This window comes from Fistularia commersonii, chromosome 24 (genome assembly GCF_037954325.1).
Source record: "Fistularia commersonii isolate RoL2024-O1a breed Wild chromosome 24, RoL_Fcom_v1.0, whole genome shotgun sequence".
NCBI classification, from domain to species: Eukaryota; Metazoa; Chordata; class Actinopteri; order Syngnathiformes; family Fistulariidae; genus Fistularia; species Fistularia commersonii.
Genome location: NC_141307.1, coordinates 10717632 through 10732362, shown reverse-complemented (window position 1 = coordinate 10732362; position 14731 = coordinate 10717632). Strand labels below are relative to the sequence as shown.

At 44.6% G+C, this 14731-nt stretch overlaps 2 protein-coding genes across 3 annotated transcripts in view; one reads left to right on the top strand and one right to left on the bottom strand.

Moving 5' to 3' along the window:
• Positions 1-499: 499 nt before the first annotated feature.
• Positions 500-12693, bottom strand: ago2 (argonaute RISC catalytic component 2). Its single transcript, XM_086171321.1, has 20 exons — positions 12463-12693; positions 10995-11042; positions 8264-8444; positions 8024-8144; positions 7707-7888; positions 7372-7508; positions 7151-7285; positions 6953-7040; positions 6488-6635; positions 6281-6400; positions 5556-5678; positions 5313-5446; positions 3599-3783; positions 2730-2889; positions 2557-2647; positions 2290-2484; positions 2002-2136; positions 1737-1838; positions 1429-1628; positions 500-1312 (listed from the first exon to the last, which is right to left on the bottom strand). Exons 1-20 carry the CDS (start codon positions 12479-12481, stop codon positions 1204-1206), a joined length of 2613 nt encoding a protein of 870 aa, XP_086027447.1. The 5' UTR covers positions 12482-12693; the 3' UTR covers positions 500-1203.
• Positions 12694-14207: 1514 nt separating this feature from the next.
• dlx5a (distal-less homeobox 5a) overlaps positions 14208-14731 on the top strand; it is a 1860-nt gene continuing 1336 nt past the window's right edge. For both annotated transcript variants that reach the window (XM_086171320.1, XM_086171318.1), the window contains exon 1: positions 14208-14731. This exon is cut by the window's right edge and continues 95 nt beyond it. In XM_086171320.1, the coding sequence (XP_086027446.1) occupies positions 14460-14731 (272 nt within the window). In that variant the 5' untranslated portion in view covers positions 14208-14459.

Genomic DNA, 14731 nt, shown 5'->3' with positions numbered 1-14731 from the left:
AATTGTCTAAAAATGTGATACATCCACTGGAGGGGGGGAACGGAACAGAGAAAAGAATGAAATTCGTTTCCACGGCGGTGACTTTTTCCTGTATCTTATCGATGCGGCTCAGAGTACACTACAAAAAAAAAAAAATGTTTGTTTTTTTTTTTGTTTTGTTTTTTTAAAAAGGTATCTTTATCAGGAACCAGTCCCTAACACACTATTTATAGGCATGAGATTCGAACGACCGCCACAAATACATCGGTTAGCGCGAACGATTCGAAACTTAAAGAAAAAAATCATTATTAAAAAAAAAAAAAAACATGCATCGAAAGTGTCAACGGCAAACAACCCCGATGCGAATGCTAATTTGGGAACGCACCTCAGACTTGGCATAGTCCAATTCCTCTTTGTTGCTTAACTTAAAAATAATGACGGCCCGGCAGACGTGGATCATAGAATTCATCTATTTGTCTTTTTTTTTTTTTTAACATGGAAATGAAAAAAAAAGGGAGGTGGGTCTTGAAATGGCACTTAAAAAAAACAACAACACGCTGTGCCAGGATATGTGGGGAAAAAGAAAAAAAAATAAACAACTCTGACATAGTTAAGTACTTTTGTCCCGATTGAAGTACCCGGATTGGTCAGTGCACTTTGCTTTGATTGGCTGACAGTGTTGGTCCAAGGAGCGATTAATTCGGCGGATAAAAGAAAAAAAAAAAAAAAAAAAAAAAAAGGGGGAAAACTATCTTTTCAGGATCTATCTTTTCATTGTTTATATTAACTAGCGTCATCACGTAACGACGATATGGGTATATTTTAAAACGCTAGACTCAAAACCTTCCTCCATATATATAAAATCAAATACAAATATATACAAAAAAAACCCCAAAAAAGATTAAAACCTCTGCTAGCTCACACCCTCCAGAAAAAAAAACTTTTTTTTTCCTTTTTGCATCTTACAGTCTAATAAGTCTGCTGGGATTGCATGGGTCGGCAAGATTTTTTTTTCGTTTTGTTTTTGCCAGACATAACGGCATATGTTAACTAGGGAGTTCGTATAAAAAAAATTTAAAAAAAATAAAGACAAAAAAAAAATAAAATAAAATAAAATAAAAATCGCTGCTATCCACGATTCAATTTTTCCAGACAGCAGGCAGTTGAATTTGATCAGTTGCCCACCCTCCCCCCCCCATTCTGTGAACCTGGGGTCGAATGCTCTCAGGCAAAGTACATGGTGCGCAGGGTGTCCTGGTGGATCTGCACAGCCTTCGCCAAAGCCTGGTGGTCACGTCCGTTGCTCTGGCCCGAGGTGTGACTGCCCTCGGCACTAGAAAAGGCACACACGGTTGTGTCGCAACGACTGACGCTCTCGGGGCCATTGGGATATTCTTACAAAAATTAAGAGACTATAAAAAAAAAAAAAATTAAATTGGAAAGGCTTACCTGTCGTGCTCCTTGTCCACCAGGTGATAGCGCGCGCGGAACGCCACCAGGTGGGCATAGTAGGCCGGTGCCGGGATGGAGACCGAGCGGGTGCAGCGCACGTATGTGTGACAGAGCTGGTAGGTGAGGACCTGCAACTCGTCCGAGGAGAAGTGGTTGTCGTCCCAGAGCACGTGGTAGTGAGACGGTCGACTGGTGCCCTGCGTGGCAGCGAGGCGAGAGCGGGTCGGGATTAGGATGGGGAGGGAAAAAAAAAAAAAAGGAAACCATGCGGGGTCAAATGGAAAAATCCAGAGGCCCGTTCTCACCTGGATGCCGGCGTGGCTGCAAAGGTAGAAGTCGAACTCTGACGGGTGCGTGATTTTCGTGTCCACCGTGGTGCCCGCGGGGATGTTGCCGCTCTTCCCAACCTGCGAGACAAACACGACATATCAGATCATATCCACATACATACGCATGTAATTCCATGGTTTAAGCTTTACTCTGCAAGCTGCCTTTCCAAAAACAAACCCTCCGTCGGGCTGTGAAATGTCCGCGTCAAGTAAGCAAGCGCGGCAAAGACAAAACACCGACCCTCTCGTTCCTGTCCATACAGAACAGCCTGGTGTGATGCCTCTTCTGCACGACGACGAAGGTGATGCCGGGCTGGTAGTCTTTCTCCAGCTTGATGCAGGCCTCGCGGATCGCCAGCAGCTCGTGCTGGAGAACCTGTCGGTTTTTCGGCGTGGAGACAGGACGCAGGGACCGGGCTAGTAAATAACGTGTTTAACCAACTTTTTCACTTCATTTGGGGCCTGCCAGAACAGCGTCTAAGTCATATTCCATCCGGGGTACCGCGTTTATCCCCGGAGTTAACGTCACCTGGTTGAATTGGCCCTCCGAGATGCCATCGCGGTAGTAGATGATTCGCGTGGGCTTGAAGCGTGTGGACTTGTAAAACTGGATAAGTAGCTCCCGCACCATGGTGGCCAGGTCCTGGATGATGTCCTGGCGGTGCTGCTGGACGCGCACCGTGGCGCAGTATCGGCTGGGGTGGGCGTCCATACTGCCAACCACCTGCGGAGAGGAGCCGTGAGGGGGTTGGAAAGTGGATTGTCGCCGGGACGGGACGTATCAATATTTCCTTACGGCGGCGATAGAAGGCTTCTTTCCGTCTCCCGCGGGAGGATGAGTAACATCTGCGCCGAGGAAGATCACGGGCTGCTGGAACACCAGCGGTCTGCGTGCGAACGGTGGAAACATTTTAACATCGGTTCTCGAGGAGAAGTGGTTCGACGTCCGGGAAAACAACGTGCACGCACCTGCCCTGAGGGAGGAGGATGTTGTTGACGCCGCCCAGTTTGACATTGATCTTCAGGCAAAGGTTGGAGAGGGTCTGGGGCGTCGTCTTTTGCACGTTCTTCACTTGCACGCACTGCGTGGCCATGCCGAGGACGGTGTCCCCGACGCGCTTCACCTCGGCTGCAACACGCAGAGAACGAACAGGGTGTGATTGAAATTAAAATGTCTTGTCATGCTATCTGACAAATCAAATAGATGGGAATACTCAAACCCAATGATTTTCACCAAATATCCGTGTTTTGGATTGAAAAACATTCATAAAACTGTCAATTGTTTTTCAGCGGACAAAAAAATAAAAAATTAAAAAAAAGGTGGACTGGGAGTTTAGTTGATGTAAATAGTCCAGCCGGGAGGGCAAGGATGGCGTTTTTATTTTGCCGCTCCGTTTACTGCGTCTCCCTCGACCCAAAATAGAAAGGGAGCACTTCCTCATGCGGCTCATGGGCAGCGACGTGTTTTTTGGTCTTCAAAGTTGTTCTTTGTTCTGTGCAAATTATAAACCACTTCGCTTCCAATTCGTATCTTGTCCGTCAGTGAGAAAAAAAAAAAAAGGAAAACGCCACGTTGTTGCATTTTTTTATTTGACGGTATTTCTATTTAGCTGCTGAGTAGCCGACGGGAATCACACGAGGAGATTCCCCAAAACGGTAAGGGTTTGGTTCCACAGCAGAACCACTGTAAGCAATGAGTCAACAACCAAATGTGAGTGCTCTTATTCATTTAGTGAACTTGAGAGACACCGAGGATATTGCATTTCAATTTAAATGTCCGGGTTTGCAAAACAATGCTCGTGAATTCATGACAACAAAAGCACACGCGGTTTACTCACCGTACACAGGTGTCTTTCCCGGTAGGATGACCACGACCAGCTGGAGGCCCTGGTACGTGTACTTGAGGTGCCGGAACATGGGCTCCACGCTGTCGGCGCCCTGGGCGTACTTACAGAAGCAGGGCTGGCCCTGGATGGGCATGCCCGCGTCCCGGGATATCTTCCTGAGCTGATCGGTGAATGCTCTGAAACAACGGAGAGCGCTTTATGTGATCACGGGCAACGTCCAGTATGTTACAGGTACTTCCAGCATCAGTCGACTCGATGTGTTTTAGGATGATGCTAAGAAGTTAAAGCCAGAGGATGGAGAAGGAAGGCAGGGTGAGTGACTCGCAACGTGGCCCGGTCGGCAACGTGGCCGATGTCAACGGTAACTGAAACGACGACAACCGTCTCTGTCCTCTTTACTCGGTGCGGTGGTTCCACACCGATCGACTGAGAGCAGGAGATAGACTTAGCAAAGCGTGACCAGAACAGGATGATACAAGAGGATGAGGGGGCGGGTTTGAGACATAACAATTTCTGCAATGAAATTCTATTGATTGGGGCGGAATTTGGTCCAAACAACATGAGTGCGCGGATCCATCCTGCGTTTCAGAGATGGCGGTGGTGAAATATAAAAGAATATATACATCTGGTCCTCACTTAAGGGCGGGGTTATGTTCCTAAGGGTCCGCCGTGAAGCGATTTCATCATTAATCGAAACACACCCCTGACGACAGACAACATGGCCGACCATTTGTGAGGTCAATACAATGTTTATTCAGTACGTACTGTATGTGCACATACATGTGACTCACGCTTTTGCACTGGATGACATGTTCCTTCACTGACATTAACTCTCTCTCATACACTCACACACAAACACACACCAGTATTTGCATGCATGTAGGCCATTTGTGCAGTATGGATTATTTTACCTTTTGTTTTTCTTTAATGTTTATATTCGCATGATTATAGGCCATTTAGACTACATATTTTCTTTAATGTTCACATTTGCATAAATATACCTGTAGGCCATTTCTATCGTACTACTGTACAGTATTTGCACACATACAGACCATTTATGGAGTTTGCACACTGACCCTGTCACAATATTTGCACACAAAAATACCAGGACACTCCCCTTTTAATAATAATTTATACTTTTTAATCCCTCGTGGGGAAATTCGTTCTCTGCATTTAACCGATCAATGATGACTCATAAGCAGTTGTCTGCCGTCCATCATTGCCGGCGGAGCAGTCAGGCGTTCGGTGTCTCGTTTAACACTTCGACACACCGGAAGGATCCAGGAATCGAACCAGGAATGTTCAGTTCCAAAGAAGATTGCTCCAGGTAGAGCTGAGTAAATAGCTCTAAGTAAATGGCACTAAACTATTTTACCTTTTCTTTTTCTTTATATTCTTATTCACATATTTCTTTATGTTTATATTTGCATGAATCTAGGCCAATTGCAAGCGCAGGTATTTGCGTACAATATCTACTCCCAATGCTGCATCCTGTGCAAGTTTTAATTTTGGTGTAAAGCCCATCTAACTCGAAGTCATCGTTTAAAAAGGACCACTTGTACATGTATGTAAGAAATTGCTCAAAATTGGTTTTTCCCTAAAGGGCCGCTCGACTCAAATTGACTCCAAAGTCAATAGCTCTCAGTTTAACAGTTAAACCGATTCTAGCAGAAGCAACGAAACGAAGTGTGTGTTTCGGACTTACTTGAGAAGAAGTTCAGTGCATTGTCTCTGTGGCGCAAAGCATGCGATGGCCCACACTTTGATTTCGATGCCGGTGTGGAACTGCTTGTTCCTCATGTCCCATACTCCTTGGATTGGCGTGGCTATCGCTTTGTTCTAAAGGTCAGAATACAAATGGCTGTCTCAAGAAAGAGATCGAGGTCGAAATAATGCATTTTAAAAGGCTCTGCGCCGCTCCGTAGACCTAAAATGTTCATCCACTCACCCTGCCTCCATACAGAATGGATGGTGCTTGTAGAACGCGGCCGTTCACTTCTGTCATCTCGTCCCTGACCATCACTCCGAATTCTCGAACGTAAGGATCAGTGTTGAAGTTGGCACTCCTCATCTGTAGGTGATTTGAATAAAAAACAAGCAGGGGGACGGTGAAAAATGGACCTGAAAATAATTTAATCTCCATTGCATGATGACACAAACCAATTTCCCAAACAGCTTCCCGGCAGCCGGCGAGTGAACACAATTGGGACAGTCATTGGTTGACAAGCTAAAAAAGAATGGGCCTTTTTGTAATAACCCCCCCTTTTTTTCCCAGTTTCTTCTCTTAGCTTCAATGAACACCGAAACGGATTTCTAAATATACAGCAGACGATGAAAAGTGTTTACGGGCTGAAGCGCGACATCTAACACGCGGGTTTTCTTCGGCTACGGGGGAAGAGTGTCTTTGTTTTGCACAATCCTCATTCCTGACAGATTTTAAATTTCTGTACTGATAAAAGAAAAAGCCCTTCAGATAATTTGACAAAAAGGCCTGGTGGTGATGGGGGTTCATTTTTTTTTATGTTTAATAAATCGGGATTTCGAGTTAAGAACTTCCATCTGAACATTCGGTTCGCCGACATTTTCATTTTCGGGGCGAGCCACGAGGGACGAGCCGAAAACAGACCGTCTGCCTTTGCGGGAAAAATCAATATCCACCGGCGAGCGACTCACCAATTTGCTTATCTCATCCTGACGATCTGGCGCTGATCGGGCGGTGGCACGGATCATGGTAGAGGTCTGATTGTCTGTCAGCTTTTTGATGCAACGCTGTCCCGCCACTATGTTGCACACCTTGGCGTGGATGAAACAATGAATAACAGACAGTCGGGCAACTCACCTCGATTTGATATTTAACCAACAAGAAGTGCAGTTATTTACCTCGAGAGGTAGGTAGGTGTGCTTCTGCTCCTGTCCAACCTGCAGACATGGTAGGTGTGGGTATCGCAGGATCAGCTTGTACTTGTCCTTGAAATACTGCGCTACAGTGCATTCAATAGTTTGGCCATTCTCCTGCTGCAGGGGGAACCTAGGGGAGGCACACAGGAGCATCAGAAAATGAGCAGCTGGAGACGACGGTCAAAAAAGAAAACACAACAATCCACGCAGGTTCACTTGGGACCCCATGGCTTCGCTCCGTCAGAGGAACTCTCAAAGTCGGCACATGGGAGAAAATGGCTTCATTCGTTCTGGTGGACAATATTAGTTAAATTGGTACCGCGTTCCCTTTCATGGGGAAAGCGGCGTCTTCGGAAATAAAAGGATTTCAAAAGGGGATTGAGTTCTGGTGATGCACTTTTGAAATAGTATTGGACCGTGATCAGACCCAAAGGGGGCGACTCTTACGTTTGGTGGCTGGCAGGTCTTCTTGTCACATTGCACACTCTGTACTTCCTCTTCATCTGCCCGCAGTGAGTGATTTCCACCTTCAGCCCTTTCAGAAAAGGACCACCAAAAAAAACAAAAGGGGGGGGACGATTTTCAAAACATCAACGGGTCAAACGAATACATTTGCAATGCATTACACTCTAGTTTAGTTTATACCTTTAATTTCCTTGGTAAACTTCACTCTTTGGGAATCCGTTAAGGGCTTCTGTTGCTCTTCAATACTTTTGAAATCCAAGACCTCACACATGAACTCGATCACAGGCTGGGCTTTGTAGAACGCAGTGGCAGAGACTACGAAGCGGCGTTTGGGTTCAGGGTGAGATTTTAGAATTCGGAAAGGCGGTCAAATTTTCACGTCTCGAGACGGACAAACATACCGTCGATGTTGAGCATCATCTTCCAAAGAGAGGGCCTGACAGACTGGTGGAAGCCGAACCATACCTCTCTGCCGCCGCCGAGGGGGTTGGAGCATCTCTCTGAGGGGGTGAAGAAAGAGCGACCAACCGGGGTGTACCTGCAGGGGACAATTGGAAAATTCAGGTTTCCGACCAAAACACAGGGACAAATGCAGCAGAGATCGGTGCCAGGGGATACATGTATACATGTGTGTATATACACAAATACACACACACACACACACGAAAAAACAGCACGCTCAAATGACAAACACGCCAAGGATCAACCAGTCTCATCCAATAATAAAAGGCCCTACCTCATTGAGGGCAGGTGTCTCATGACTACATCCAGTGCTTGGATGGTCTCGAAGGGGACACTGGGCAGCCGTCCCGATAACGCCTCGTGCAAAGCTTGCAGACTCACGCAGGACACCCACTTGATGGACACTTTGAAGCTACGGTCTTTGCCTTCACCCGGTATGGTCACCTCGAGTTCGACCTGCACAGTTGACACGGGAGGACGGGATGAGAGTGGAAATGATCTTATGCGCAGTCACGATTTAACACCTTTAATTGGCATTTCAAAAAAAGAAAAAAAAAAACAACTAATAATTCTGTCAAGAAAGTTTCATACTTTCTCTCCGCCTATGGGCAAGGGCATGGCAGTGTACAAATTCTTCCTCCCGTCGTAGACCGGTTTTCGATCGCCAAAGATCTGCGTTTTAAAGTGCTGGACCATGTGTTCCACAATTTCACTGAGGAAAAAAGTGAAACAGGCTCGTTAGCAATTCCAACGAGATCGCCGATGTGGAGCCGCTGATGTATCCTACGCAAGTAACGCCGGGATGCAATTAAACTGAACGCTGGGGCGTACCGGTTGACCCTCCGGGGACATTTCTCAGGCTTGATATCAATGTCGTAATGGTAGACTTCGAGTTTGGGTATTTCCATCTCAAAAAAGTTGGCCTGCAGCTTGATTGTCCGACCCATGGTGCCGAAGTCTGGACGCGATGGTGGCTTGAACACATATTCTGGTACTGGGGATGACGGTGGTTCTAAGAAAAAAAGAGCGAGAGAGAGAAAAAAAAAACTGTCTTGAACACACGACATATTCCAGTGTCAGACAAAAAAATGCGCCATCAGCATTTCTCTTATGGGGTCGCCACAGCGAATCAACCTCCCCCGACTAACGCTATTCGCTGTATCCTCATCCTTCGATCTTCTTTGGTTTTCCTCTAGACCTCCTGCTTGGCGGGTCCAACCCCAACATCTTTCTACCAATATAGTCACTATCACTCCTCTGCACATGACCAAACCATCTCAGTCTGGCCTCTCTGATCTTATCTCTAAGACATCTAACATGTGGTGTCCCTCTGATGGACTCATTCCTGATCTTATCCATCCTCGTTGTTCCTGAAGAGAACCTCAACATCTTCATCTCCACTATCTCCAGCTCTGCTTCCAGTCTTTTCCTCAATGCCACTGTCCCAAAAGCATACAGCATCGCTGGTCTAACCCGTGTCTTATACACCTTTCCGTTTGTTCAGGCTGATACTCTTTTATCACGCATCACCTTTGACCCATATTCTGCCTCGCTACGACTAACCTTGATTCCTCTGCTTTCCAGAGCATGCGTCCACCTCTCCAGATTGTCCTCCAACTCCTCCCTGCTCTCACAACAGCTCACAATGTCATCTGCAAACCTCATGGTCCTTGGAGATTGCTCTCTAACTTCAACTTGTTCATCCCCAACGCAAACAAGAAGGGACTCAGAGCTGATCTCTGATGGGAGTCCCCGCCTTCACCATGAACTTCTCTGTCACACCCACAACACACCTCACCAAGGTCTCACATCTTGCATACATGTCCTGCCCCAGTCTAACGTACATGCTCTCACACTCCATACAGTACCATAGTTCCTCTCTGGGCCCCCTGTCATATGCTTTTCCTAGATCTACAGAGGCACAATGCAGCTCCCTCTGACCTTTTCTGTGCTTCTTTGTCAGCATTCTTAAACCAAATATTGCATGTGTAGTACTCTTTCTAGGCCTTTAGTCATACCGTTGCTCACAAATGCGGGTTCTCAGTCTAGTTTCCACCACTCGCTCCCTTAACTTCATTGTATGGCCCATCTACTTTATTCATTTAGTTACTTCAATTCTGCAGACCTCCATTACTCTTAAAAATGGCTGCCATCACACTTATCCAATCCTCAGGCACCCTCTCCCTCTCTAAGATCCTGTTGAATAATCTAACCAGAAACTCTACTGCCACCTCTCCTCGACCTCCACAGGCGCATCATCTGAATGGACTTTCTTTCCATCCTTCAATCTCTGTAGTACCGTCCTCGCTTCACTTCTGCTAATCTCTGCTACTTCGCCTTGATACCTCTTATACCCTTCGCTTTCGTTCATTTCCCTCATTCATCAGATCTCTTAAGTACTCTTTCCACCCTCCCATTGCTCATCTGGCACCTGTCAATACATTCTGCTCTCTATCCCTAATCATCGGGACCTGCTGTACATCCTTCCCATCTCTATCTCTGAGTTTTGCCAAACCAATACAAGTCATTCTCTCACTCTTTGCTTTCCAAACAAGCAGACAAGTCAATGTACCTTCAACTTGCACTGCTTCTCCCCCAAACTCCTGTCTGCTCTCTTCAGTTCCTTTGCTAGCACTTTCCTTGTATACACTCCTGCACTTCCTCATTCCACCACCAAGTCTACTTATCTACTTTCTTCCCAGACCTCACACCAAGTACTCGCCTAACTGTGAGCTGAACATTGATCTCATCGGTTGGATTTTATAATTTACTTGACAAGGTTTAATGATATAAAAGGGTTGCAAAGAAGAAGTCTGCATAATATGTTGTGATTATGATTAGAGAGAACAACTTGCATGATTCCCTGGTTAACAAATAACTGTTTCATAACCCTTTCACAAGAAAATAATACTTTTTATAGAAGCAACAATATAACGCTTGGTGAGTAATGTGATTACCGGTGAACAAGTTATACACAACCTGTACAAGGTGCCCCCTCTGAGGAGACAAAAACCTGAGTGAAATAAACGGGAACACTTCATTTCAAAATTGCGCCTGCTTGGGTTGGATTTACGCTGCTAAGATGTATAACATTTCCCAAGCTCTGGAGCCTTTAGTTTTAACACCTGGACCTCTTTGTCATTGCTTACGCAAATTCCACTGAGGTTTCTACACTCCTTGATACTTTTTTATTTTGTTTTTATACACACGCATTTGTTGCCAGCGCTTTTGTATAATCAAGTGTAAAAGGGTGAGAAAAATAATAATTTCAGAGCAATAGGAATGCATTCAATTGCAGAGTAGAATAACCAGGGAATACTTCCAGAGCGTATTTGCAGACTCCAAAGACATATACTATCATTCAGAGCTTTAAAAATGATGCGCTTGCTATCGAGAATGATTTTGCAAACTCTTCGCCTGATACAAATGCTATTTCTTCATGCCAGAGGATGTCTCTACTCAAACAATAGAGTTAATATTGTAAAAACACATGGTGTTAGGAGTGCAGAGTGTGGAAAAGCACAAAACTGTTCCCGACAATGGACAGACAAGTTCAACTTACCAGAGCTTGCTGACCCAGAAGAACGGGGTCCTTCAAGCATTTCAGGAGCTAAAAAACAGGCAAAATACATATTACTTTACTTACTTTATGTCATACATTTTAAAATTCTTCGACACAAACACACATTTAAAGAATTATACTGGCTATGATACCACAGTTAAAAATCACCCAGTGGAGGGCTCGAAGACAAGAGGCAACAGCCAGCCAAGGTTGGCAAATGTGACGATTGCATATCAAAAGGGTGCCGACGGTGGGACCGTTGATGAACGCGAGGACTCAACTAAAAGTCACGTTTCCATAACTATCAGAATGCACGAGCTCAGAAAAGGCATTTGCACAACCCATTTTTTTGTCCCCCCTTGCGAGGTTGATCATTGCAATTGCCTTTCTGAATGCAAATATTTCCCTAAGATTGTCTTTCACTTTGTGTCACGTAGGCTCCCTTATTGTTTTCTGGAAACCCATCCTCCATATTCAAGAGCAACTCTTTCAAAATCTCTTATCACCGCACACACAGGAGGCACCGAGCAAGCTGGCAATCTTACAGAGCAGGAGCCACCCATTCTTCAGTACATGGAGAATAGGTGGTCACTACTTTGGAGGACCATATGAAACACATAAGACAGCAATGTTTGCAATACTGTTCCTGCAAAGTAAAAAAAAACAAACAAAACAACCGATGCAAGAAACAAAATTAAGAAGTCGGCAATGCGTTGTTGAAGTTTGGGTACAGCTTAACATTAGAAGTCTGTTATGAGAAATAAATTGCAGGGCAAGTGTGATTCAAAACATGTAAAACTGTGTGATAGTAGAGGTAAACACATTACAGTAGGGCAGTATGGACAGTTGAATAAACTAGAAACGTACACAGGAACCGAGATTCACACGCAATGTATTGATATATTGTCAAGAAAATGCAAATATTTAATACAAGGAGAAAGAGAGAACTTAACACTACCTCATTTGAGCGGAACACTGCCGGCTAAACAGGAGCTACGATCGGTGTCGAGATTAGATAGCATGGTCGGCCGTTAATATTTCCGATATACCGGCTGCTAGCTTTGGCGCCGAGCGACGGAGGGAAATTTTCGACCGTAATAGTATCCGAAACGTGGGTATCCTTAAATAAAACTAAACTAGTACCCATTTCGTGAGATAATATCGCGAAGCTGACTAGCACAACTTTGGTAATGAGGTAGGCTCAGAGCTAACGTGGCTAACTGCAGCTTGTTGTGGCACGCTAAGTTAGCTAAGCTTCCCTTTTAATAATGCCTTCACTTGGGATTCGAGACGCGAACGATTTAATAAAATCTTTGACTCTCTGAAAACACGTATGCGTAAACGAATGTCAATATGTTGGTTTCACGTATGGTTCTTCAAAATGTAGAGACAGAAAACTCGGAAGAAGTATGTTCATTTTTGCTAGCGGCATCTTTTAGCTGACGCTAACGTTAGCTCCTCCACTTACCTCCAGGAGAGGAATACATTTTGTCGACTTTTTAAAAACGTGTGTCGTGGACGTTCGAATACTCCACTTTATGTTCTTCGAAGTCCACCGAAACTCATACGTGGTCGAAATAATATTAATATGTAAAACTGAGAGAGGCCAAGATCATAAAAGTAGAATATTTAGTTAGCCAAGTGGTAAATATTTGGAGTCTCTCATCCCCAGTGCGGCCCCATCCCCCCAACACACAAAACGAGAGCCGAGAGAAAAGACAGCGACGAGAATATCATGTTGGTTGAGAGCGTTCCCCCCCCTGTACTTCCGTCTTCGCCCAGGCCTGGCGTGTGACCTTTTGAAGCTTCCCCTTGTTGACTTCTTCGGCTTATTTTTTTTCCTTTAAAATTCAAATATACAGCTTATGTTTGATGTATAATAAAACATCATAAAACACGATCGAATGGAATTTCGAGATGATAATCGTATCCCGACATTGTATTCGGAAAAATGACCTCTGCTTACCTTGAACAGGGAACTATCTTGTTACTTTACCATGTGACGTCAAACGCACATTTTTGCGCTTTTTGTCTTAACTTGATATTAAAAGTGGGCGAAATAACGCGAGAATTGATTTTTTACAATGTTCTAGAAACTAATAATAATATATACCATTGTTATTTTTATCATTATTATTGTCTTTGTTATTATTCGTATTATTATTATTATAGGAGATACGTCCGGTCTCAGCACCGGAAGTAATTTGGTCGGACGTTTTTGAATCCCATCTGATTTTTTTGGAATTGATTTGATGTTCTAGCTTTCCATTCATTTTGGAAACAGTGAATGTTAAGTGAACTCAATTTGCATGTCCTCAAGAAATAGTTGGCTGCTCGTTTTACCTGGCGGGAATACTGCTGTATCTCACTAAAGTTATGTATGCTATTGTTACATCGAGTTTCAGAGTGCACTAATGGTCAAGATTATTCATGCAATTCATTTCCCTGTCAATAATGTAAGGGAAAAAAAATGGTTTAATGACGATTGCATAAACCTACGTCTTACCTTTGGCCCTCTTTATGACCTAGAAATTCACATTTCCCACACCCGCCTTGGCTTTGACTTCATCCTTTGGATTCTTATTATTCGACTTTTTTTTTTTTTACAGTATTTCATATTTGGGTCGAGTGTGTTAAGTGGTTATGGTGTTTCTCCACTAGATGACGCTGTTTGATACCAAATAAACAGACTCAGTGAACGCCTTGATTTGGGGTTTTGACATCCAGACAAGATGGATATCCCGGGACCCCCTCAAATTCCAGGTTGCGATGTCAACAAAAATCAGTCAAAAAAAGAAACACACATAGAAACACTCATTTATATATAAGCATCTGTATCGTTTATTTTAATTTATACAATATCATTAGCAGTTGGGATCAATGTGGCCAGAGATAGAAGCCATTCAAAACGGAATGATAAACTTAAACTACTAATTTTTGTCATTTCCGATTGGCAATTATTCTGAGTTCTTGTCTTAAACAATGCTTGAACAGCGAGTTGTAACGTTACGTCAGCTGCAATCCAGCAAAACGAATAGTGCAAGACGACACGAAAAAACTGCTCCCGCTCATTAACGGTAATAAATAGATTATTAAACAATAACAATGCAACCACATAGCCAGGGAATGGTGTGTGTGTGCGTTTGCATGTGTGTGTCCCTCCCAGTTGGAAAGCTGGCAGACTGAATTGGGTGTAGCTGTGTCTGTGTGCGTCTTGGCCAATGGAACCAGATCCTCCCTGTAGTGCGTAAGAGCGCAGCTTTAGGATTTAACCAAGTCTTTGCTGCAGGGCTGGCTGCAGTCTTCGACAGAGCCCCGCACCAGCGTCTCGACAATGCCCGCGTAGTTTCCACGCCACTTTGGAATCGAGGCTTTTTTATTCTTATTTCTTTTTTTTCGGGGGAGGTTGTTGTCGTTGTTGTTGTTGTTTTCAGAGACTTCCCCCACCCCCACCCCCGACACATTATGACTGGAGTATTCGACCGGAGGATCCCGAGTGTTAATAAACCTGTTGACTTTCAGAGCTCTTTTCAACTCTCCACCATGCACCATCCATCTCAGGAATCCCCAACCTTACCGGAGTCCACCGCCACGGATTCTGGCTACTACAGTCCCGCCGGCGGCGGCGGCATCACCCACGGCTACTGCTCCCCCACGTCGACGTCCTACGGAAAGCCTCTCAATGCCTACCAGTACCAATACCCGGGAGTAAACGCGTCCACGGGGAATTACTCTGC